Source organism: Gossypium hirsutum, chromosome A13 (assembly GCF_007990345.1).
Source record: "Gossypium hirsutum isolate 1008001.06 chromosome A13, Gossypium_hirsutum_v2.1, whole genome shotgun sequence".
In the NCBI taxonomy this organism is placed as follows: Eukaryota; Viridiplantae; Streptophyta; class Magnoliopsida; order Malvales; family Malvaceae; genus Gossypium; species Gossypium hirsutum.
Window position 1 is genome coordinate 10342836 of NC_053436.1, and position 25779 is coordinate 10368614.

Here is a 25779-nt window from a genome sequence, read left to right on the forward strand (position 1 = left end):
TTGACCCTAAACATTATACAAAAAAATTCGTTTAATTTATTTTTCATTTTTGTACATAACAGAAAAAATCAAAGTTTCAAGTTATTGTTTTCTTTTGCTCCCAGTTATTTTTCTTCTCTCTTTACTCATTTGGTATTTTTCCATCACCATGAAGATAAAAACCTGATTCCCAAAGGAGAATATGGCGGAGAAGCAGCTAATCGTGGCCGTTGAAGGCACTGCAGCCATGGGTCCCTACTGGCATATCGTCGTCTCTGATTACCTCGACAAGATCATCAGGTCTCGACCTCTTTCCTTAAATTTACCATTTCCATTACTCGATTTGGTTTTTTAGTTTAATTCTATTGTTACAATCGACGGGAATGTTGCAAATTTTGATGAAAAAAAAAGAAATATTTTTTGAACTTCCGTTATTGTATGTCAATATATTTGTTAGCCTTTGCGGAAAACTCTTGTCTAAATTTAAAGATGACCCTTTTTCTTATTTATGTTATGCGCTTCGCATTTTCGTTTTCTTTTTATGGCCACATTTGCGGAAAACTCGCTTACAATCTAGAGAGTAGTTTATATATATATATATATCATCATTGAGCTGTTTTCCCGTTGGGTAATAGTGTTTGTTGTATAATGTTTCTTTCTGCTTTGAGTTACACTGTTCTTTTAATCTGCTGTGAATTTAATGGAATTTCCTCGTTTTATAAATGTACATCATAAAATTTAATTGTTGTGTTTTGCTTGTGTGCTTGAATGAGAATGTTTGCTTCAGCTTCAGTTTCAATTAAGTGGTTTGGTTCATAGGGGAGAACCAGGCTCTGTTTCTCTTTACCCTGCATTGTGTTTATGGCTGTTAACCTTTGTTAAATATTTGTGTGAATATATATTTTATGTATGTTTGCCATCTCTTATAGATTCTGGTAATCCTGCAGGTGTTTCTGTAGTAGTGAGTTGACGGGGCAGGTAAAAGGGCCTTTCTCCTCAATCTTTCTTCCATTCTGATGAGCTACTTCTCTAAATCTATGGTCACCATTGCGTTTTACAGCATTAACTGTTACTATGCTGTTGAGGTTTCAGTCTGTTACTACTTGGTACATGATATAAGATGACAAGTTGAATATTTATTGTATATAATCTAGCAAAAGACTATCAATTTTGACCATTATATTAACAACTAAAGGATTGTTAGACAATGATTATGGGCAATCCAGTGAAGGCCTCTGAATTCACCTGAGGGAATTAGTTTTCATTTGTGTGAATTTAAGGAGCCATTTAAATTTCAATTTTTTTCTCCAGTCAGTTTAAGATATCTGGTTTGCTTAATAGTGATATGTAAATACATTAATTCTGTTGACTTGTTTAAATACAGAAGAACTCTACATCTAATGTTGAGTTTTCATTGGTCACATTCAACACTCATGGATCATATTGTGGTATGCTGTTTGCTCTATTTTTTTCAACCTCAAGTGGGTTATTAGTAGCGAAACTAAATTATTTGGAAACTGTGATGCTATATGCAGCTTGCCTAGTACAGCGTAGCGGGTGGACAAAAGATGTTGATATTTTCTTACAATGGCTGTCGGCCATACCTTTTTCTGGTGGTGGTTTCAATGATGCTGCAATTGCCGAAGGGCTGTCTGAAGCACTGATGGTATGGAGAGTCATGTGATTTTAAATATTTTAACTGCATTTGTTTTATGCTTTCCGATTGATAACTACTGATGGTATGGAGGCACATTATACCTCATTCATTTTCTCTAGATTTAAATTTGACCCAAAAGTCGTTTTGCTTGAATATATTACTTTACTGTAAGGATTCTCTATAACTCGCATATTGTTACAAATACCTTCAAATTTTTAGGAGATATTGGCCATAAACCCCTCATTACTGTCTCCATTTCAACAGCAAAGAGGGAAGAAAATGCATGGTGGATGTTGCATAATATTATCCTGTCACAGAACCATGATACGCCAGTTTAATGTATTTCAGAAGTCCGTGATTTAAAATTTTAGGTTTTTATGCATTGCTTTATGATAAGTGAAATGCATTTGCTTTTCAAAATATAGACTAGAAGAGATGGCAACTAGAAGTAGAAACTATTTGAGTAAATTGCATCAAGCATCCTTAACCTATTAAGTGGGTTAAATTATCTAACTTTTATATTGTTTCAATTGAATCCACAATTTTATTAAAAATGCTATCAATATGGTCCTTCTATCTGTTTAATTAAAATCGGCAAATTTTGTCTATGTATGGCTGATATCTTAGTACATTTCACATGACATTTATTCTTTTTCATCTGATGTGCTGCTCAGATGTTTCCTATTGCTTCAAACGGAAACCAAACACCACAAAATGTGGATGGGCAAAGACATTGCATTCTTGTTGCTGCCAGTAATCCCTATCCCTTGCCTACACCAGTCTATAGACCTCAAATTCAAAATTTGGAGCAAGTCGAAAATTCTGAAGCCCAGACAGAGAGTCGTCTGTCTGATGCTGAAACAGTAGCTAGATCATTTGCTCAGGTAGGTCAACACCATTTTGCTTCTCTTGTCCACTACTTCCAGTACCTTTTTAGGAGGAGGTTAACTGACCTTAAGTTTTCATTGCAGTGTTCTGTTTCTTTATCTGTGATATGTCCGAAGCAGCTTGCAAAGCTAAAAGCAATCTACAGTGCTGTAAGGATTATAACTATAACATTTCTAATTCCGTTTCTCTTGCGACTCATTTGGGTGTTTTCTCTCTAGCATTAGATGTACTGGCTATGTCTTGCAACACCAACTAGTCTCCTCTCTTGAACATTTGGTAAAAGTATTTTTAAGGGATGTCTGCTATGTAACCTGCTTGCTGATGGTGATGGTTCCATCGCACTTTATGGAATTTGTTCCTTATAAATATGATGCACTATCTAAAGAAAGGATGAGCTTTGGAAGAATAAACATCTGGAAAGCTATTTAATTAGTAGATTTTTGCTACAGTTTATCCTAGATTCTGTTTTCTTTGCTTAGCCACTAATATTTTCTGCTTGCTAAAAGCTAAGTATTCTGACTGCATTTTCACAAATACAGGGAAAGCAGAACCCCCGTGCAGCAGATCCACCAGTTGATAATGTTAAAAACTCTCAGTTTCTTGTTCTGATTTCAGAGAACTTTATGGAGGGCCGTGCTGCTTTAAGTCGCTCTGGACTTCCAAGTTTGGCAACCAATCAGAGTCCTGTGAAAATGGACATGGCTTCTGTCACTTCAGTTACAGGACCACCTCCATCATCAGGTGGTTTATGCAGAATCTGTTGATCTCTTCTGTAGAATGCTGCTTTTAACTGGATACTGATTGTTGCATTTGACTGACTAATTTGTGTGCTTATTCATATTCATGGCTCTGCTCTATTAAGCACATTAGCAAATAGAAAAGCAGGGAACTAATGTACATTATGCTGGATGCTAAGCCTTTCCACTTGTAACCTTGATTTTAATATCTTAGTTCTGTCAGGTCTGACTTCATTATGCGAGATTCTCGAGATCATCTTTTCAGTTTTCATCACTAAAGAAGGCTTCTTAGTGATTACCTTGTAACATAAGCTCTTTGTCTCTTATTGATTGATATGTTTCTTCTTCAGCATCAAAGAAGTAAAAGAACAATTATCTAAACAGCCTAGACATATCCCTTTCCATTGCAGAATTTAATAATGGAAACAAAAGACCTGTTCTGCATCTGTTAACTTGCTGTGCACCTCATTCATTTATTAATTTTAGTCTGTAGATAGTACAGTAGATACAGATTCCCACACCACTTGGAAAAATAAAAATTGAGCATTGGAGAAATAAACAGATTTGACTTGCTGTGAAGTTGTTATTTATGCTGTGACCAATTCTTGCGTAAGACTTTCTTTTAATCTCTTTTTTAGTGAATGGATCTATGGTGGGCAGGCTACCTGTTTCTGTTGGAAATGTTGCCACTGCTACTGTAAAAGTTGTAAGTCTCATTTACTTTAGTCAATGAAAATTTGTTTCTGTGTTTTTTGGATATTTAAGCATATTTTGTTATTCAGGAGCCCACAACGATAACATCCATGGCAACTGGACCTGCATTTTCACATGTTCCCTCTGTTCCACGTGCGCCTTCTCAAGCAATCCCGACCTTGCAAACCTCTTCGCCATTGACAAATACACTGGAGGGGATGACAAGTGGTGACAACATGCAAGAACTAAAACCTTCTGTAAGTGGCATGACACAACCTTCACGTCCTGTGCCTCCAGCTGCTGCAAATGTGAACATACTAAACAATCTTTCTCAAGCACGGGTTATGAGCTCTGCTGCTCTCACTGGAGGAACTTCTATAGGACTTCAATCAATGGTTCAAACACCAGTGGCCATGCATATGTCCAATATGATATCTAGTGGAATGGCATCCTCTGTGCCTCCAGCTCATACTGTATTATCATCTGGGCAACCTACTATGACTTCATTAACTGGCTCAGGAGCTCTTACGGGGGCTGCACAGGTCCTACCAAACTCAGGTCTTAGTTCATTTTCTTCTGCAACTTCAAATGTGGCTGGGAATTCAAACATTGGAATTTCACAGCCAATGGGCAATGTTCAAGGAGCAGTGAATATAGGCCAATCAGTACCTGGCATGAGCCAAGGAAACCATTCAGGCACCCAAATGATGCAAAGTGGAGTTGGCATGAGCCAGAACATGAGTGCCCTTGGTCAATCAACTGTCTCTTCTGGAAATGGCACAATGATTCCTACTCCAGGCATGTCTCAACAAGTACAGTCTGGAATGCAGGCACTTGGAGTGAGCAACAGTTCAGCTGCCAGTATGCCACTATCACAACAGACGTCAAGTGCTTTGCAATCAGCACAATCCAAATATGTTAAAGTCTGGGAGGTAATCTAGTGCATGATTTTAGACGATAGTGATGATAAATATATGAACCTCCTTGCATTGAGTAAATGTAGAAACTTCTGGGTGAATTCCTTCTAACTTTAGTGGCAGTTCATTTTTTTAATTATTTTTTTTACGTATATCATGGTAGAAGGTACTTTAATACTTTTGGCTCTTTCATTCTTGTGTGATTATAAATCTTCCAATAAACCATATTTCCTGAGAGCTATTCTTTTGCTTGGGGGAGACATGCTGTGTACAATCTCTTAGGAACAGTCTTGCTTGAAAGTTTGCCATTATATCACTTATTTTCCCTATAATCTTCTGGTCCCTTCTTGGATCAACTGGGGGTACTCTCGGTCATGACGAGTGGAATTTCTTGTTGAAGGAAGAGGAATTGGAATGTTGATGCTTCTGTGAAATCATTCCATGCTTTGCAATTTACTTGAGGGGTCCTGTGCACCTTTGTTGTCTCCTCCATAAAACACTGCCTTCACCTAAATTAGTAATAAAAATAGAGGTTTTGTTGGTTCCGAAAAAGTAGTGCCTGAGAAGGTGAGCAAGATAATAAAACCTGTAATGCTTCTGGCTTCAGTTTTCTCCTTGTATATCTTTCATTTCTCGTTAATTCCTTGAAATATTGTTGTGATTTGTATGTGTATAATAAATCTTTTTGTATTATTTTCCTCTTTATTTGTTGTATATTTTCTTGTGGGATGTCTAATTCTCTTGAATGATCAATAAATTCAGGGAAATTTATCTGGCCAGAGACAAGGGCAGCCAGTCTTTATCACCAGATTGGAAGTATGTTTACCGAACATCTGTTGATGATGTTACTTCAAATACAGCACACTTCCTTTTTTTTTCTTTTTTCTTTTTTTTTTATTCTTTTTAATGCCTTGCGTAATCTGCTTCAACCATGCTTTTGACTTCGGAGCTATTTGTTGCAGGGTTATCGGAGTGCCTCAGCTTCTGAGACGTAAGTCAATGGTTAATGTGTAACTTCTTTTTCTCTTTTTCAGTCCCTAGTGGGGATAATATAATGATAAAAATACTCATTCTATTTCTTTTAGACGTGGCTTTCATTTTTCTTACAGGATTTTAGGTTCTTTGATGACTATTATTTTTATATATATTTAAAGCCAATCTAGGTTAATAGAACGTGAGGATTCTGGTTTTTGTTTCTTCAGACTTGCAGCACATTGGCCACAAACCATGCAAATAGTTCGTCTTATATCTCAGGATCACATGAATAACAAGTAAGTTCTAGTTTGTGAAAACATTGTTCTTTATCTTTCAATTTTCTCAATAATTTTGTTTTATTCAACATCAGGCAATATGTTGGGAAGGCAGATTTTTAGTTTTCAGGGCAATGAATCAGCATGGATTTCTTGGACAGCTACAAGAGAAGAAGCTTGTAAGTGGTTGAGGATAATTTTACATTTGAAGCAATGCTGAATTTCAATTTGAATGTCTTCCAGTACTCATGTAGACCCCCATATAAGCAAACTTACTGCTCAGATTCTTGTTGATGCTTACAGCTGAAGCTTGAGACTTTGTAATTGTATCTGTATCTCCTGGAGTGTTTCTAGGAGTCATGTCAAGCTTTGAATTTCTCTAAATTATCCTATCAATCATTTTTAATTTGAAATTGCGGATTATTCTGACCTAATTTCCCACTTCTCATTCCTGCAGTGTGCTGTAATTCAGTTGCCACAACAGACATTGCTGCTTTCAGTTTCTGACAAAGCCTGCCGCTTGATAGGAATGCTTTTCCCTGGGGTGAGAATGTTTTAACTTTGAGTCCAAGCTTTAGTTTGTCATGTGTGGATTATTATTGTTATATTCTGGTGCCTTTTCTAATCTGAATAACAATAACCTGTACTTATTCCCAGCTACACAGTTCCAACACGCCACCGGGCCTCCACCCCTCTCTAGACAAACCAAAAAAATTAAACGAAATGGTAAAAGCTGCAAACTAGATGAGTAGCCTGTAGCTTTATATGAATTTTCTGTAGCCTCCATTTACTTCTTGCTTTTGCTTACAATGCAAAATGAAATTTGATTAACATGTAATCACTGAAATGCTATACTGGTCGTAACATATCTATTTTATATGAAAGTAGTACTTTTTAGTTTTCCAAAAAAAAGGGAACAATTCCACTCATCCAAAAATATTTCTTGCTTTTTGCTCCAAAATTGAAAAGAAAATAGTGAAATCAGCAATGACATGGACTCTTAATTTTGTTCTTTCATTATCTTATTGCTTTAGATTTATTTGAACTAAGCCCTTTATGGAGTCAGGATATGGTTGTCTTTAAACCACAAATGTCCAGCCAACAACAGCTGCAATTGCAGCAGCAGCAGATGCAGCCCCAGTTACAGCAGCAGCAACAGCAGCAGAATCCACAGCTGCAACAACAGCAGCTTCCGCACTTGCAGCAGCAACAACTCCCTCAGCTACAACAACAACAACAGCAGCAGCAGCTACCACAGCTGCAACAGCAGCAGCTTTCCCAGCTGCAGCAGCAACAACAACAACAGAAGCAGCAGCAGCAGCAGCAGCAACAGTCGCAACACCCTCAGATGCAGCAACAGCAACTTTCTCAGCAACAACAAATGGTTGGTTCAGGAATGGGTCCTGCTTACGTTCAAGGTCCAGGATGATCACAATTAGTTTCTCAGGGGCAAGTTTCATCACAGGCCCCACCTAATATGCCAGGAGGGGGATTTATGAGTTAAATCAGCAAAACCTTGGAATCTACTGGCCTAATTAGAAATAACTAGTCTTTATCAGTGACTTTAGTGGCTAAGCATGAGGAGAAAGTCATGTAGTATCATCTGGGATGAAGTAATTTTTTTATGTACTGATGATAACGTCTAACATGGTACATTCATAATGTGCCATCATTCATGTGTCTAGAGTAACTAATGAGGTGGGAGGAAGCAAGGGTTTTGCTGATGAATTTCATTGCTTGTATTTCAAAGAGATTAGCTGGTACGGAATTTCGATATAAAAGTTAATTCCTCTTCATCTTATCATGCAAACCTGTGTGAACTAGTTAATAATATAAGGCTAGGCTACATTAATTCATTTTGTATAGGATCCGATTTCGAATGTCATGCAGTAACTAAGCCATAAGTTGTTTTGATTATGGATTTTGGAATACCAACTTTCATGGATTATAGTAGAAATGCTTAGCATCAATCCATGCTCAAGTCTCTAAGACTGATTGATGTTTACTCTTGGCACACCTTGAACATAAAAGTGGTAAAAAAACCATAGCATTCAAGAATTTTTAATCACTACAGCACATCACTGAAAGCTTTATCCCATCCTCTGAGAAGAGAACAGAATTGAAACAGCATACCTTTTGTCTCTCTATATTAATGTTTAAAGTTTAAAAGCCCCCTCCACACAAGGTGGGAAAAAACAAAAGGTCAATGTCCACTGAGGTAGACACTGAATAAGAAGCCAGAAAGCTTAAACTACACATACAATACAAAATTGTTGGAAAGTTACTGCAAGGGATCAGACCAGCCTATATGAAGAAAAAGCAACTTCCCTGTAGATTGAACCATTAGAAAAGATCTAGTCTAGATTCATTTGGATCACTATGATGTCAAAATGACGACAATGTTGAATGAAAGATTAGTGAAAATATTTATGTTATCATTGAAATTTTGTTTGCATTCAGCTTCCGGCCTCCAATGGCAGAGGGGGGGGGGGAGTGGGGACACCTCAAAATAAAGACAGTGACCCGTACCAAACTTTCCCATAAACAAGCAGCCTCCTTGCTTTAATCATTATTTCAGAACCTATGGCCTTAATTTCTACCATAAAGCTACATAGAAAGAAAGTATAATGATTTTGGGATTGATCCAAAGCACCAACCAATAAAACTTCCCGTCATTGGCTTAGGGTCCAAAAGCTCGTAAAAAATGCAGAAAAGCCAACGATGTCCTTTTGCTAAAGTATAGGAAGTTTCTAGTAGGGCTTCGTGTTGCTACTTGCCAGCCATTAAAAAGTCCTTTTATTCCTTAACTTGCATCATGGTGGAGTAGAATAATTCAGTCTCTGTCGCCATAAGTCCAAAGCTGTCACTTCTCATTCCACTTCTCATTCCTTGGGTCTCTAACTTTATTTGTTTTTGTTATGAGATACCTTGTTAAGTTAACCACTTTGATCGGATAAAAAAAACTCCCCATCTGATGTAATTTATTATATGCTTACTACGCAAACCAAACTTTTTATTACCTCCATCATAATTTTATTATCAACTCTCCACGATACGGTGAAATTACATTTTATCATATCTATGACACTATCACCAACCCCAAGTAGTTGGACATGTGTTCAAGGATCCACATCCTCATAAGTCTTTAATAATCTACTTTACATACTAATATTGTGTCAAAATCTTATCAGAACCTTCCATTTTCTTCCAAACTCTCCGGAACCATTGCTAGCAACTCTCTACACACTATATGAACCGCTTCCAACCTCCAACATCACATATTATATCAAAATATACATACTTTTGAGAACAAAAGAAATTAAGAATCAGAGTTTGAAAATTTCTTTCCAATAACAAAAATGCTAGAGCCACTTGCTTATTATCAAAATAGAATTTATTTGGTACTATATGACTGTGGAACTTGCAGATGAATCATATCATTCTATTGTAATCATTTGATAAATTGTGACTCCAGTAAAACCAAGGATCCTGTTAGTTTCCCATTCATATTTTCCCAACTAATTAATTATTTTTGGAGAGTGCTAAATACACATAAATTGTATGCATCGGTTTTTCCTTCAATTTTATTAGGGGCTTTTAAGGGCGTGTAGGAGAGGGTCTTGAGAGATGGAAAAAGATATTCGTTTCAGAAAAGGAAAAGGGTTAAATAAACAATTGCGTTACTTTGTTATAAGATTAAGATGCTGTTTTAACAAGTTGGGATAAAAGGTTTTGAGGGAAATGGCAGAAGAAATATCACAAAAAGAGAAAAAGAGCTAACCAAAGTAAATGGGATGTCATTTTCTTAACTTTATTCCATGAAGCAAAGTAAATCATGTACCACTAACAAGTCCCAAGTCCTCTACTTAAACACATGGTGACGATAACCCAACTCCTTACATTCAGGAGATATCTCAATCTTCCAATTCAATACTTTTTGCAAAGAATGGTTTCAACATCTCCTCCAAAGGTGAGAACATGATGAGTTAGCTTGTATTACCTGGCCAATGGCCAACACTAATTGACTACTTTTCCATTTTGATTCTAACAGGAAGTTCAATCCATCAGGAAATGGGCAGAAGGTGATCCTACTCGCAGAGCCAAATGGTGGTACTCCACTTTTCACACTGTCACGGCCATGATAGGTGCAGGTGTCCTCAGCTTGCCCTATGCCATGGCCTATCTAGGATGGTATGCAATGCTGGAACTTAAAACTCAATTCAACAAAAAGGCTTAGTTGAGACAAGTTGGGAAATTTTTTACTAACCTTCTGTTTTCTGATCTTAGGGGTCCAGGAACAATGGTTCTGGTATTATCATGGTGCATGACCTTGAATACAATGTGGCAGATGATACAACTGCATGAGTGTGTCCCTGGAACTCGATTCGATCGATACATTGACCTCGGGCGATATGCTTTTGGACCGAAACTCGGAGGATGGGTAGTGTTGCCTCAGCAGCTGATTGTTCAAGTTGGATGTGACATTGTGTACATGGTTACAGGAGGGAAATGCCTCAAAAAGTTCATGGAGATTGCCTGCACCAGCTGCACACAGCTCAGGCAGTCCTACTGGATCTTGATTTTTGGTGGTACCCATTTCTTCCTGTCTCAGCTTCCCAATTTCAATTCAGTTGCTGCTGTTTCATTAGCTGCAGCAGTTATGTCTCTGAGTTATTCAACCATAGCCTGGGCAGGTTCCTTGAGTCACGGTCAGATCGATGGTGTGAGCTATGATTATAAGAGCACAAGTCCGACTGACTTCATGTTTCGAGTGTTCAATGCACTAGGCCAAATTTCATTTGCATTTGCTGGTCATGCAGTTGCCCTTGAAATTCAGGCCACAATTCCATCAACCCCAGAAAGGCCTTCGAAAATACCGATGTGGAAAGGTGCACTCGGAGCCTATTTCATAAATGCCATATGCTACTTTCCAGTAGCCATGATAGGATACTGGGCATTCGGTCAAGATGTCGATGATAATGTACTTATGGCACTCAAGAAACCTGCATGGCTCATAGCCTGTGCTAACTTGATGGTGGTTGTTCATGTCATTGGAAGCTACCAGGTTTATGCTATGCCTGTGTTTGACCTGCTGGAGAACATGATGATCAAAAGGCTCAACTTCCCACCAGGGATTGCTCTCAGGCTCATAACTCGATCTACTTATGTAGGTGAGGTTTCCTCTATTTGAACCAACTTTACTTACACGACCGTCCGTAAGTTATAAAATGAGTTAGATATTTTAGTTAATTATAAGAACAATGGATATTGGATGTTTGCAGCATTTACCCTGTTCATAGGAGTCACTTTCCCTTTCTTTGGAGATCTTCTGGGTTTCTTTGGTGGATTTGGCTTTGCTCCCACTTCATATTTTGTAAGCAACACACACACACACACATATAAACATATATAACTGATTTCAATTCAGTATTGCTATCTGCAACTCACTTAAATTTATATCTGTCATCAAAATTTTTGGCTTACAGCTTCCCAGCATAATGTGGTTGGTGATCAAGAAACCAAAAAGGTTCAGCCTCAATTGGTTCATCAATTGGGTAATGGATTTTTCATTACATATATATATATATAAATACATATACGTAAATTTGCTGATAATAATGGGTGTTTTCTTCTATATGTAAATATATTTCAGGGGTGCATATTTGTAGGAGTGTTCATTATGATGGCATCAACAATTGGAGGTTTAAGGAATATCATAGCAGATGCTTCAACATACAGTTTTTATACATGAATGAATGAGCATTGCATGTTGTTTCAGATGGATGTATTAATGTGAATCCACTGATCAAATACTTGCTTTACCTTCAAGCCACTCAATGTCCTAGTGATTTTATATAAATTGAGCAAGTTTTATATATATATAGCATAAAGTGGTTAAAACTTATAAATCCAAAGACAGTTTACCTAATTTATTTTTTTCATTTGAATGTAAACAAAGAAATTGATTGAAGAAAAGGACTGATCATTTACCATTCATCAAAACCCTGGCTGAGACTTTGCAACATTCGTATACACACACTCACTAACATTTCAACTTATCATTGGCTAGCTTTTAGTTTTAGTTTATTTTTTTGGTACATTATCAAGGAAGAGCATTTATGGCAAGGAGAAACTAATGCAAGCTCTCAAAGCACATGTTGCCCATTTCACTGTTTCTCTTCTTAGTATGTGGTTGCCCTCTAGTTTCTGACTAATGGTGACAAATTGGAAGAGATTTTGGACATCTTTGAATGGTGGTTCAAGTTTCCACACTGTTTTGGTGCATCCAAGAATAATGTTGGTTCATTTTTTGTCTCTGTCCAGCAACCTACAAGAAGAAATATTGTGAGACTTAAGGGACAAAAGAACAGCGTAGAGGATAAAAATTCTAGCCTGAAGTTTGGTAGCAAATTTGAAGCTATGAATGGACAACAGTTGGAATCCATTTGAGTTTTGAACGATGGCCGCTCTTCCAGTCATATCATTTTGTCGATTTTTAATAATGCTTAACGATAAGAACCATTGGGAGAAGTGTTTACCAAGTCTAAGAGAAGGCTGAGTCCTTAATTGAATAGTCTGAGAAATATTAGCAGGAAAGGAGTTGAGTATCGAATGGTAGAGATAAAAAATTCTTTTAATAGCACCTATAGGACAGGGACTAGATCCTTAGAAGATGAGTTCATTTCTCAATTGTCATATAATCCAAAGGGCATAGACCGTAACAATGTAGAAGTTTCTTGAATCCAGAGAGTTGATACAACTTCTCTAGAGCCAGTAGGATCCAGCTGGAGATGAATAAGTAAGAGAGTTGAAGTGGAGTGCAAGAGGGGAACCAAACTAAACGGCCCTTGCAAAATTACAATTTAAGGAGGGATGCATAGGGGGTTTCCCTATCTTCATTGTAGAGAAGATAGAGATTATCATTAGTAGAGAGTTTTCTCGATTCTTTAGTGGGGAGGCAATTATTTCAAATCTTCCATATAAAAATAATGATTTTGAAAGGAATTGATTAACTCAGGCAACTTGCTGAGATTGAGAGTGTGTTGGGTTTTGAATCGAGTTAAACAACAAAGAATTATTTAAATAATAATGTCGATTCAAACAACAAAAGAATCGAGTCAATCAACAAAACAATCTGTTCAAAGTGGCTACAATGCTTTTGCTTCTTAAACAAAGAAAGAAGAGAGCAAAAACGAAAATGAGCCAAAGAATGCAGCTTAAGAAATCTGCAAACTGATCTGCACTATCTACTTTGTCTCTCAATTTTTTAGTCATAAAAAGATTACAATATAAGTCATTTGTTTTCACTAAACACACCTAACCCCACTAATCTGCCTAGTAACAAGTGAAACATAACTTGTAGACATGCTGATTTATCTAAATCAGTACCTAAACACCTGAAGTAATTTACCAACTTAGCTCATTTACAACTAAATAACAGAACAAAAGAACTAGTAATGAAACTAAAAGCTAAGCAGCATACACACGTGCTGCATGCATGTGTGCAAACTATGACAGTTACATGCAAACACCAGAAAAAACAACCAGCTGCATGGATGGTCATCTTCAACACTCCTCATTGGCCTCCATGTTGCTCACACCATTCATCTTCCTTAAATATTCAAACCTGACCTTTCCAAATGGCTTGGTCAGTATATCAGCCAGTTTGCATCTTGGCCAGCTCGCAAGCTTATACTTTGATGAGCTCGCACTTTTGCAGCTCGCATTTCATTCAACTTGCAGCTTGCACTTTGCACAGTTCGCACATTTTTCAACTCGCACTTTTGCTGAGTTCAAAACTTGCATTTTGGTGAGCTCGCACTTCACCCTGTTGCTTGCTACTGCATGATTGGCCAACTTGCAACACTCCTTCTTGACCATTTTACAGCAAGCACCAATGTTGTTTTCTTGTGCAACTTTTTTAAAAATTGCAGGCTGCAACACTACTAAGTCACATCTGTGATAAGTTTCAACAATAGGCCTGATGCCTTTAACAGGAAGGTCATCAAAGTCTTCATCTTCAGCTTCATCTTCAACTTTAGTCATATCCTCAATCAAATTTGACTTGAACATCTGACTGATATGTGATTCATCCACTGAACTGGTATAGGCCGCCCTCGATGCCACAAAGTTCCAATCCAACTCAAAGCTTCTATTATTCATTGAGACTATCATAACTTCCTATCCCAATGAATCAAATACAATGCAGCATCTATCTTTAAGAATAACAGAGTATTTCTTCTCAAGCAATTGACCAATGCTAAGGAGATTATGATCTAACTCAGGCACTTAAAATACGTCTGGATTACTTTAGCACCTATTGGGGTGCTGATTAGGACAACACCTTTTCCTTTAGCCTCAATAAACTAGTCATTTCCAATTCTGACTTTTGAAGCAAAACTAGTGTCAATCTTCCTGAAAATGCTCTCATCAGAGGTCATGTGGTTTGTACAGCCACTGTCAATTAACCAACTCTTATTGACTTTGCTGCTTGAAACAAAACAAGAGGCAGTGAACAGATGCTCCTCCAGAGCTTGGTTTCCATCAGCAGCCTGAGCTTGAACATGGTTCTGCTATTACTGCCCTTTATTTTTGCACACATTTTCCATGTGTCTAAATTGTTTGCAGCTTCTACATTGAATATTAGATCTGAACCAGCAATAACTCTCCAGGTGATTAGTCTTCTTGTAGCGAGAGCATGCTGGATTTTTCTCCTTTCCACTATCTCTCCAACTCTTCTCTTTCTTCTTTGTCCAGCCTTTCTTTTCTTCATTGCTTGAGGAGCTTCAGCCTTCTCTGTTTCTGGCCTGAAAGGCTCCTTCAGTGTGCTCCTCTTGCTTACTTGTCCTTCTCTGCTCTTAAGCATACAAAGCATTAATCAACTCTGAAAAGGAGATTGCTGATAGGTCCCTCGAGTCTCAAAGAGAGGAAATTTTTGACTCACACCTCCCAGGAAGTGTGTTTATGACCTTTTCAACCACCCTTCTATCACTAAATTGATCTCTAAGTAGCTTGATGCTATTGACCATTGCCATGGTCTTATCTGCATATTGTTTCATTATTTCAGCCTCTCTCTTCTTCAAATTCTCAAAATCTCTCATGAGATTAATGAGTTGTTGCTGTCTGGTTTTGTCTGACCCTTGAAACTCCTCCTTTAGCTTATCCCAAGCTTGTTTTGGAGTCTCACAGGCCATGATTCTTGTCAATATCACATCAAAAACTCCATTCTGCAGCCAACACATTACCTTGAACTTTTTGGCACAATCATCACTATGTTGTCTGATCTGTGCTATAGTTGGATTGGCCCTCAATGGTGGTGGTTCAATATCAGCATTCATAACTTCCCACAAGTCAAAAGCTTGAATGTAAGTCTTCATTTTAACCACCCAGATACTATATTTTTAACCATTGAAAACAGGTGGTGGAGGAGGTGAAAAACTAGTTGAAGATACTTTGACAGAAACAACAAGGAAAATGACCCTCAAATATTAATGGCTCTTGATACCACTGTTGGGTTTTGAATCAAGTTAAACAACAAAGAATTGATTCAAACAATAATGAATCGATTCAAATAGCAAAAGAATCAAGTCAATCAACAAAACAATATATTCAAAGTGGCTACAATGATTTTGATGCTTAAGCAAAGAAAGAAGAGAGCAAAAACGAAAATGAGCCAAAGAATGCAACTTAACAAAATTTGCAAACTAATCTGCACTATCGGTTCCATCTCTCAATTTTTCATTCATCAAAAGATTACAATAGAAGTCATTTGTTTTCATCAAACACACGTAACCCCACTAATCTGCCTCGTAACAAGTGAAACATAACTTGTATACATGTTGATTTGTCTAATTTACCAACTTAGTTCATTTACAACTAAACACCATAACAAAAGAACTAGTAATGAAACTAAAAGCTAAGCAGCATACACACTTGCTGCATACATGTGTGCAAACTGTGACAGTTACATGCAAACACCAAAAAACAATCAGCTACATGGATGATCATCTTCAAAAAAGAGTGGTAGAGGGGATCTTTTGGAAAAGGAGGGAATAAACATTTTTAACCGTAAAAACCACATTGTGATTGGCTTTCCAGACTATTTTGTCATCTCCTTCCTATATGGAAAGTGTTCTACTAAGGAGATCTGAAGCTCTGTTGATATCAAAAGATCTAAGGGACTTATTTTGATCCCAACTATTGAGATGAGGATAGAGATAAGTTTGAACTTGAAAGTTGGAAGCATACAGTTCAACAATGTCAATAAGGGGTTGGTTAGAGTTAGTGCAGATCCAGCTGTTTCTTCCACCCCAAAGTTGAACATCCTTCCATCTTTTGCAAATATCCCTACCAACAAGAATGCCTTTCTAGACCCAAAATTTGGAAGGTTTTGGGTCAACAGATTCAAAGGGGGTATGACTGCAATACTTAGCTCTTAGGACTTTTGAGAGCATGCAGTTTTGGTCTGTCATTATTCACCAGGTGACTTTCGATAGGAGAGTTCCGTTGAAGAGTTTAGTCTTACTAATTCCCAATCCCCCTTGTGAGATGGGAGCACAGAGTTTATCTCATTTACAATGATGAAATTTCGTAGTGTTTGTGTTATGACCCCATCAGAAGGCACTAATTACTTTATCAATTTCATCACAAATGTTCGTGGGGCCTTTGAAAGCTGAAAGAAAATAGAGGGGAAGCGAAGTCAGAGTGGATTTAATAAGAGTGAATCTTCCACCCGGCAACAAACATTTTGTCTTCCAGGGAGCAAGTTTGTTGTTAACTTTGTCTAATAAGTTATTAAACAACTCTTTCTTCTTTTGCAATTTCCCCAGTTCAAACCTCGAATTCTTGCCAGGAAGGTAAACTCTTTTGGCATTAAAAATGGCAATAAACCATCTCTTTACATGTTGCTTACTAGAAAGACTAAGAAAAGCTTAGACTTAGCAAAATTAATTTGGAGACCCGAAAGAGAGCAAAATTTCATAACCTTGAGAGATCTGCATGTCTGCATAGAAGCATTAAAAAAGATGTAGCAAACTAGCAATCATTCGCAAAGAGAAAATGATTAATAGAAGGCAATCTTAAAAATCTTAATTCCATGAATGGATCCATTCACTTCAGCTTTATGAAGCATGAGTGAGAGGATGTTCATGCACAAAACAAAAAAAATAAGGGAAAAAGGATCCCCTTAGCACAAACCTTGAAAAGGGTGAAGTCTTTCAAAAGAGAGCCATTAATAAGGACCTAGTAAGAGATAGTGGAGATACACTGATGAATTAAATTGATCCATTCACGTTCAAATCCCATATGCTTCATGACAATAAGAATGAAATCCTAATTGATCTTGTCAAAGGTTTTTCTCATATCAATTTTAAAAGCAGCGAGACACTCTTTACCTCTCATTTCTCTCTTGATGGAGTTGTCCTTTGAATGGAGTGGATAAATTCACTTGGAGAATAATACCACATGAGATAAGGCGTCTAGGGACAAAAGCATTTTATATTTAAAATTGAGATTTTTGAGATTTTTTTATAAAAAAACATCAAAATTGTTTTTTTTCTGGTTGAGATATGTTGTTAATTCTTATAATTTGACAAAAATTTAATATTTAATTCTTGTACTTAAAAAGTTAAAAATTAAGTCCTTTTATTTTTTATTTCAAACTCTCAGTTCAATCATTAAGGTCGTAAGTATTTTTTGTCAAAATTTGTCAACTTAAAATTTTAATTAGGTTATCCTTACATTACATGAAATACGATTAACAAAAAATAAATATGTTAAATTGATAAATTTTGACAACCTATCAACAACAATAATCATTGGGCTATAATTTTTAAATTGAAAAAAATAAGAAAATTATATTTTTAACTTTTAAAGTATGGTGGCTAAATCTCAAATTCTATAATAGTGTAAGGATTAATAGCACATTTTCACTTTTTTATAATAAAAGTGTGGATTAATATATCTTTTTCCCTTGTACTTTAATTTTTTCGTGCTCGTTTCAAGCTTGAAGTACCATTTGTACAAATAAGAATCCCCTTTGTTACATGATTTCTTCCTCATATAGATAGATATAGGATCTAAGGGGCAATTACTTAGAAGTACATTTTGTACAATAACCCTTCCTAATTGATAGAAAAGGATCCCATGATCATGAACCGATCTTACTTGGGATCGCAAATCCCAAGTTTGTCTATGAAGAGCAGATCTGATTGTATTAGTGTTTATAATTGATTTCTTTTATGTAATACTAATCGACAGGGCCTTATTGGTAAGTGCTACAAGATCTCATGCATTAGAACCCACGGCTATGGACCCGAATCCATTAGTATGAAACATTTTCTTTTCCAAGTGAAATCCCTTAGTATATAAAAAAGTGAAAAAAATTCTTTCGTTGTTATGGAATAAGAAGCCTTCATATCTTAATACATGTATTTATTTTGTTTAGGGCTATTAGAGTGGGATCTACTTTCTAGGGAATATGAGTTGAAGCAGTAATAAGAATATTTCTAGTGAAACATCTTTCACAATCTTTGGAGAGATAGTTCACTAATAGACCGAGGGATAAGTAATTCGCCTCATTCACATCCAGATCATGAATGTTTGGAATCCATATTATGCAAGGAGACATTGCTTTTGCTAGTTCGAATTGAAGGGTAATATAAAATCGATCTATTTCTGACATTATATCCATAGTTAACGCATTCATCATTGTTAGAAGCTCCAGCTCCCTATTAAGGTCACGATCAATAGCGTCACTATCATCAATATCGTCACTAGCATCAATATCGACATCATCAATAAAAAAAACCTTTAAGCTTGTTATCTAGGAACTTGTTTTAAAATACTGTAATGAAAGGAACATAGGAGTTTGCTGCAAGGTATTTGAACAAATAAGATCGTCCGGTTCCTATAGAACCTATCACTAAAATACCCCTAGAGGGAGATAGGGCTAAGTGGAGCGAAAAGGGTTTTCCACTAGACGGGAAATAAAAACTATTAGCCTTACACAAATTTTGTGAATAAGTGGTTGTCTAATAATAAGTAAGGAATATCCGCCTTTCTGCTAAACAGGATGTATTGAACTCATAATTCATTAGATAATTTTTATGAATGTCAACTAAGTATTGTAAGTAAATTGGTCTCGGTTGTTCAATCATTTGATAACTAGAGTCATTCTATGATAAATGATCACTATGAATCAGACTTAATAGAATTTGATCAATCCTTTTTTCTATCGTTAAGGTGGAGAACTGAACCAAGAATTCTCTTTCTTTATCATCAATCGAATCACTATTCGCGACCCAAGATTCTATTTTATTATCAATCCAATCACCGCTCACATTTTTTGTTTTTCTTATCAATAAATAAATCTTTTTACTTGTATGACTTAGATGTATCGTATTTCTCGAAAAAATGATTCGACTGATGGGATTTGGTATAATACTTATGAGATTGACCATTTATACCTAATTAGCACCTATATAAATTTTTAGCACTTAATTGGCATAAGGAATGAATCTGAACAAATAATTATCCAAGTTCATTGGAGCTTGAACAACAATTTATCCAAATTCTTTATAAACATGTTCTTTTAGTAATTTTATATATTTTTAATTTTTCATAAATTATCATAATTTTATAACATTATTAAATTTAAAATACATAAAATTTGATATTTTATATAAAAATATAATATTTATTAAAAATAAAAATATATAAATTACTTTAAAAATGTTTGGATGAATCTAGATAACTATTTGTTCAAGTTCATTCTTTTAATTGTAAAAAAAATTATAATTTTAATGATTTTTAAATAACATTTTTAGTTTTTAATTTTTGTCACTTATCAAATATTGGGCTAGCACATGTCTTCAGTGCTATTAGCCGTCAATATCACATTAGCATAGTTACTTTTACTTTTAGGGTATTAAAGTGTGATAGAATTAAGTTTAAAAGTACCGGTTAAGTCCAAAAATAATTTTATCTACCAATTAAATACAAATGACTAAATTTTTATAGAAAAAGATATATGAAAAATAAAAATGAAAAATAAAAAAATTTAGGCAAATACAAACAATTAAATTAAAGTAAAGTCGAGTAAAACTTGATTTGATTTAGAAAAAAAAATTGAATTGTAAATTAATTGAAACGAGTTTTGAGTTTTGATTGAGTTAAATTTTACAATTTAAATAACTCAAATAATTCAAATAATAAATTTGTATAAATATATTTTTGTTCTTTGTCAATTTTAAAAATGAATAAATTTATCTCTCAACAAAAATTATAAAAAAAATCAAAATAATTTTTAAATATTTTAAATAATTTTTAAAATCTAAAATATTTATAAAAATTTCAAAATTTATATTTAAAAAGGGTTATATTTTTTCCAAAAAAAATCGAATAAAATTAAATTATAAAATGTACTCCTGAACTCAATCAACTCAAACTACCTAATGTTTTTAACTTTCAGATTTTGGATTGTTTAGCCACCAAAAAAAATATTGAAAATAAAAAAAAAATCGAAAACTGAAAGAAGAATAAGTGGTTGAAACCCATTTTCGTTTAGACGGAAGGGAGGAGAGACTGTGTGGAAATATAGAGTCAGAGAGGCATGGAGACTGCCATACGTGGTAGATTATCTCTCTCACCAATCACCGTCTTTAATCCTAAACCAGGTTCTTCCTTCTCTTCACTTTCTTCTTTTTTGGGTTTTTAATTTTGGGTTATAAGTGAAGTTTGTAAATTTTCTTGATTTATTACGAATAAACCATAAAACGCATCTAGGTATCGCAGCCACTTTGTTTAGCTGGCTATTATCGGTTATGTTCTGCTTAGTTCCTCCAAATTATTCATCCAATAATCCAAGTTATAGATACAGAAGTGCTTTTATTAACTATGCGGATTAAAAAGGATGGAGCTTTATGGGGATTCATTTTCTGGGATGGCTACTCTCTTTCAGAAAGTTTTTATTAAGTTGAGACTGTGGTTTGTGAAGAATGCTTAGGAATAAGAAATATATACAAACATACATATTTTAATTACAAAGTTCCTTTTGCTGGTATTATTTGAAAATATTTGAGATTTGACCTTGTACTTCTTAGAGGGCTAGAGCTTTGCTGGCAGTTACTGGTTTAGGAATGAAGATGGCAACTGTTATAAAATATCTCAGTTTCATCCAAGTTATTGAGGATGTTTTGTTTTTGTCCTAAAAGGGTAACATTATTGATGTATGGTCAACTTAGTTTTTTGCTAGTTGTTAGTGGGAAAGAGATCTAGATTCTCTGCCTTTTAGCTCACTCACCATTAGCCAGGGACATTTTTTTTTTCTGACAAAAAGCCAGAGACTTTTTTGTTGTATAGTTTTGAGGGTATGAATTTGGTTATAGATGATTGGATCCATTTATATAGCTACTTACTTCTTCATCCAAGAAAATGAGGGAAGAAAAAGAGAAAGTTTTCCATCTTTAGATCTATCGAGAATAGCTCTGAAATCTGAAAATGGTCGTTTAAATCTTATTTGTTGACTTGTTGCAAAATATATTGAACACCTGAGAATAGTACATTTTCCTTATTGATGGCCGGAAAATTGAATATTAGTTATGCTAGTCTTGCGTTGTTTGCTAATCTCATTTGCTTTCCTACAGACAGTAATTTAATGAGTCACTTGAGTCTTGATTTCCAATTACCAATTATTTTTTTGACCGGATATGGTGAACCTGCATTGCTTTGAGCTTCTTGAGCTAATGAAATGAATGATATTAACTATTAATCTTTTCAAAAGCTATAATTGTGGTGTTCTGTTTCAATAACCAAAAACTGTCCTCCGTTCCTTGTTGGTTGTCAAAATTAGATTGGCATCAGTAGAGCGCTTAATACTAATGGTTCCATGCTTTCTATCAATGTGTGTTAAATTGAAACTATGCAAAACAGGAGAGAAACGGTCACTGTGCAGAGGACCATGCATCAATCGTGGCATTCTCATGGCTATATCGACCACAGGACCAAGTAAAGGAGGAGGAATCTTGGAGAAGCCAGTTATAGAGAGAACCACTCCTGGTCGTGAATCTGAGTTTGATCTGAGGTGCGTCCCCAAATTCAAATGTATTCTTGTACCTTTTAATATGTTGATGTGAAATACTCATTATTGATATTGTTTTGTTACGAGCATTCTTATCGTAAATTTGCTGGTTACCCTCCTTTTTTTAGTTGGTCATTCAAAACAAAATTGCTCTCCCTATAAAAATGATTTCACAATCCAGAAACCAACTACAAACAGGGGAGATCTCCAATTTCACACCCTGTATCTATTTTGTGTCCACACTTGTTACTTGTGATGTTAAATTGGTGTCCTTAACTTTTCATGTATTGGCACGCATGCACATGCTATATCTGTTATCTAGTATTGCTTTCTTCATAGAACCTTCTTTTAACACTTATGGTTTTAACTTGCTCAGGAAGTCAAGAAAAATAGCCCCACCTTATCGGGTCATGCTGCACAATGACAACTACAATAAACGGGAAGATGTTGTCCAAGTATTGATGAAAGTGATCCCGGGGATGACCCTAGACAATGCAGTTAATATAATGCAAGAAGCACACTACAATGGGTTGGCAGTGGTGATTATTTGTGCACAGGCTGATGCTGAAGAACACTGCATGCAGCTAAGGGGGAATGGGCTTCTGAGTTCAATTGAACCAGCAAGTGGTGGTTGCTGAAGAGTAGATCCATTTTGGCTTTTACCACTGTTAATGTATATACATACAGTGTTGTATGATCCCTGGACCTGGACATTTTGTATGGTCAAATTATAGACAAGAGGATGGATGTTAGGTACTAATTGTGAGTAAAGTTGGCTCCATTGATGTCTCTGTCTTTTCATTTGCTAAACAATTTGGGATGAGTGACACCTTAAAATATCAAGGGGAAAAAAGAACAAAAATGAACCCGAAGAACGACCAAATTAACACGTCTCACATTGTTCCAAACCAAGGAAGGGACCGATAGCTTTATTCTCAGTGTTGTTTTCACGTTTTAATTAATGTCCACAAATGGCCTAAGGTCGGTAGCGTCTAGGAAAATGTTTAAAAAAAATTGAGAGGCTGAATATAAAGAATGAAAAAGAATATTTACTTCGTTGGAATAACACTAAAGATGGAAAAAAAGGTCAATTTAATCTTCAAAAAGCGTAAACCTAATAAACCATATGCTTGATAATAAGGACATTGTATGAGCCAATGGCATTAACCTGACTGCTTTTCCTATAACTGTTGCGTTTCAATTTTCACTGCTGAACTGTAAACCCAAATTTTGTTAAGAAAAAAAAAAAGAATGTAATCATGAATCAAAACAGAACGCCCAATATTGGCATTACCAGTGGTGATGCTTTCACATTTTGAATATATTATTAACGGATTATATTTCATTTTTGATTTACTCAGGTCAAACATGTAAAGTTTGTGATTGTAGATGCTTGTTTTCGGTTAATTGTTCTATTAATAGTAGTTGTAGGAAATATTTCTCTCTAAGAGCACTTTTGGGATCAACTCCCTTATGGAATAATGACAGGTTGGTGTGATTTTTGGATTGTTCCACTTTTGGAATGTTTCAGAATGTATGATTTGGAGGCTTAGATACAGATGTTGAACTTCTTAATTTTTATTTGGAATATAAATGCTTCCTTCTTATTTCTTCATTGAATAGACAATGCATTTGCATTAAAAACCCTTCTTGCTAAAATATTTTAAGTGGGTGTAACTTTCATGTAATCATCTTTATATCCATTATTCATATAACTTACCTTCCATTATCCATGTTCAAGTGTCATGAGACTAGAACTTTACTCTGGCAAACCGCATGACCTTAGGCAATTTTTTGGATTCAAATCCTACCTAAGTCAACCTACTGTCGGGAAATGAGAATTCTTTCATAAATTCTCTAAAGCACCAAAGCAAATTGGTAGCAAACTCAAAGAGAAAGAAGCAATGAAAAACAAAAAAGCCATAGAGAAAAATAGCGCACATTAAGTGCTTGAGTAAATGCTCTCAAAATAATTCTATTACTTTGAAGGTTTACAACTGAGTGATTACAAATGAGGGGGAATACCTCTATCTATAGTTGCACTCCCCTAAATTCAATGGTACAGATCGAATTACATTAACGACTAATATCAATGACTATCTACAAGATGAGAGTCATAAGAGATTTAAATTCTATACATCTTTATCTCTTAGGATTTACATGAATTACCCTAGTAACTCTAGTTTTAATAGTGTGTTTCACTAGGCTACTAAAACTTCAATCGGATAGGTTTCTTCATATCTTCCACGAGTTGGGTCAGTAATAATAATAATAATAATAATAATAATAATAATAATAATAATAATAGTAATAGTAATAGTAATAGTAATAATAATAATAATAGTAATAGTAATAGTAATAATAATAATAATAGTAATAGTAATAGTAATAATAATAATAATAGTAGTAATAATAATAATAATAATAGTAATAATAATAATAGTAATAATAATAATAATAATAATAGTAATAATAATAATAGTAATAATAATAATAATAGTAATAATAATAATAATAATAGTAATAATAATAATAGTAATAATAATAATAATAGTAATAATAATAATAATAATAGTAATAATAATAATAGTAATAATAATAATAGTAATAATAATAATAATAATAGTAATAATAATAATAATAATATAATAATAATATAATAATAATAATAGTAATAATAATAATAGTAATAATAATAATAATAAAATAGTAATAATAATAATAATAAAATAGTAATAATAATAATAATAATAGTAATAATAGTAGTAATAATAATAATAATAATAATAGTAGTAATAATAATAATAATAGTAGTAATAATAATAATAATAATAATAGTAATAATAATAATAATAGTAGTAATAATAGTAATAATAATAATAATAATAATAATAATAGGAAAGTTGAAAGAGATGATAGCATGCAAAAAGAAAGAAAGAAAGAAAGAAATAGGATAACGCACGGCCTAGGGACCTTAGGGTTCAAACTCAAATTGGTTAATGTAATTTAGTCATTTTTTTGTAATTTTTATATTTTTGGAATCCTAGTACCTAGAGCTACTCGACCTATGTTGCAATTTTTAGTATTGTTTAAGATTTTAGATGTTGCTATTGTTGAATAGTTTAAGTATTACAGATTAAATAAATAGATTTTTAAGTTAGAAATAGAAAATGACTAAATTGTGAAATTAATTGTTGATTTTGAGTAATACGGATTAAATTGAGAAAAATCAAAATTAAGGGGTCGAATTGGAAAAGAGGGAGCTAAATTTAGTTTAGAGTGAAATTACTATAAAAATATAAAGTTAAATGTGAAGGTTAAAAAATAGTCTTGGTTTAGGGACTAAATTGCAGTTTAAGAAATATAGTGTAAAATTTGAAATTTAATGTAAAATTGAGTTGTGTAATATTAATGTAATTTAATTGTTTTATCCCGTAGCTAACGTAGTACCGGAATCCTCGAGTAAAAAGGGGAGGGATAAAATTAACATCGAATAGCTCAGAATTCACAGTTTGTGTTTCTATAATCCGAATTAAATAGTAGTGTAACGACCCAAAATTTACGGGTATCAAAAATTTAA

The 25779-nt window shown here is 34.6% G+C and overlaps 2 protein-coding genes, 1 long non-coding RNA gene and 1 pseudogene across 6 annotated transcripts; 3 read left to right on the forward strand and 1 right to left on the reverse strand.

Annotated features, from left to right (window-relative positions):
* Positions 1-56: 56 nt before the first annotated feature.
* Positions 57-7922, forward strand: LOC107932391 (mediator of RNA polymerase II transcription subunit 25-like; annotated as a pseudogene).
* A 1937-nt stretch (positions 7923-9859) lies between these two features.
* Positions 9860-12050, forward strand: LOC107922424 (lysine histidine transporter-like 6). Of its 4 annotated transcripts, none has more exons than XM_041084865.1 (7): positions 9860-10091; positions 10173-10312; positions 10409-10710; positions 10807-11292; positions 11404-11495; positions 11608-11676; positions 11775-12050. In XM_041084865.1, exons 1-7 carry the CDS (start codon positions 9996-9998, stop codon positions 11871-11873), a joined length of 1284 nt encoding a protein of 427 aa, XP_040940799.1. In that variant the 5' UTR covers positions 9860-9995; the 3' UTR covers positions 11874-12050. The 4 variants fall into 4 exon arrangements, with proteins under 4 accessions (XP_040940799.1, XP_040940800.1, XP_016707945.1 ...); XM_041084866.1 differs by having other exon boundaries at positions 10816-11292; XM_016852456.2 differs by having other exon boundaries at positions 10409-11292.
* Positions 12051-12087: 37 nt separating this feature from the next.
* On the reverse strand, positions 12088-17591 carry LOC107932400 (uncharacterized). Its single transcript, XR_005907465.1, has 2 exons — positions 17318-17591; positions 12088-12449 (listed from the first exon to the last, which is right to left on the reverse strand). It is a non-coding gene; the product is annotated as an uncharacterized lncRNA (long non-coding RNA).
* Positions 17592-20499: 2908 nt separating this feature from the next.
* LOC107932379 (ATP-dependent Clp protease adapter protein CLPS1, chloroplastic) lies at positions 20500-22980 on the forward strand. Its single transcript, XM_016864350.2, has 3 exons — positions 20500-20796; positions 22052-22202; positions 22576-22980. Exons 1-3 carry the CDS (start codon positions 20733-20735, stop codon positions 22835-22837), a joined length of 477 nt encoding a protein of 158 aa, XP_016719839.2. The 5' UTR covers positions 20500-20732; the 3' UTR covers positions 22838-22980.
* Positions 22981-25779: the final 2799 nt, after the last annotated feature.

Bases quoted from the DNA above. Each gene is read 5' to 3' on its own strand.
- LOC107922424 (XM_016852456.2), top strand. From the start codon at position 9,996: ATGGTGACGATAACCCAACTCCTTACATTCAGGAGATATCTCAATCTT. The intron at 10,092-10,172 runs GTGAGAACATGA...TGATTCTAACAG, and splicing joins TTTCAACATCTCCTCCAAAG to GAAGTTCAATCCATCAGGAA. The intron at 11,677-11,774 runs GTAATGGATTTT...AATATATTTCAG, and splicing joins TCAATTGGTTCATCAATTGG to GGGTGCATATTTGTAGGAGT.
- LOC107932379 (XM_016864350.2), top strand. From the start codon at position 20,733: ATGGAGACTGCCATACGTGGTAGATTATCTCTCTCACCAATCACCGTC. The intron at 20,797-22,051 runs GTTCTTCCTTCT...TATGCAAAACAG, and splicing joins CGTCTTTAATCCTAAACCAG to GAGAGAAACGGTCACTGTGC. The intron at 22,203-22,575 runs GTGCGTCCCCAA...TAACTTGCTCAG, and splicing joins GAATCTGAGTTTGATCTGAG to GAAGTCAAGAAAAATAGCCC.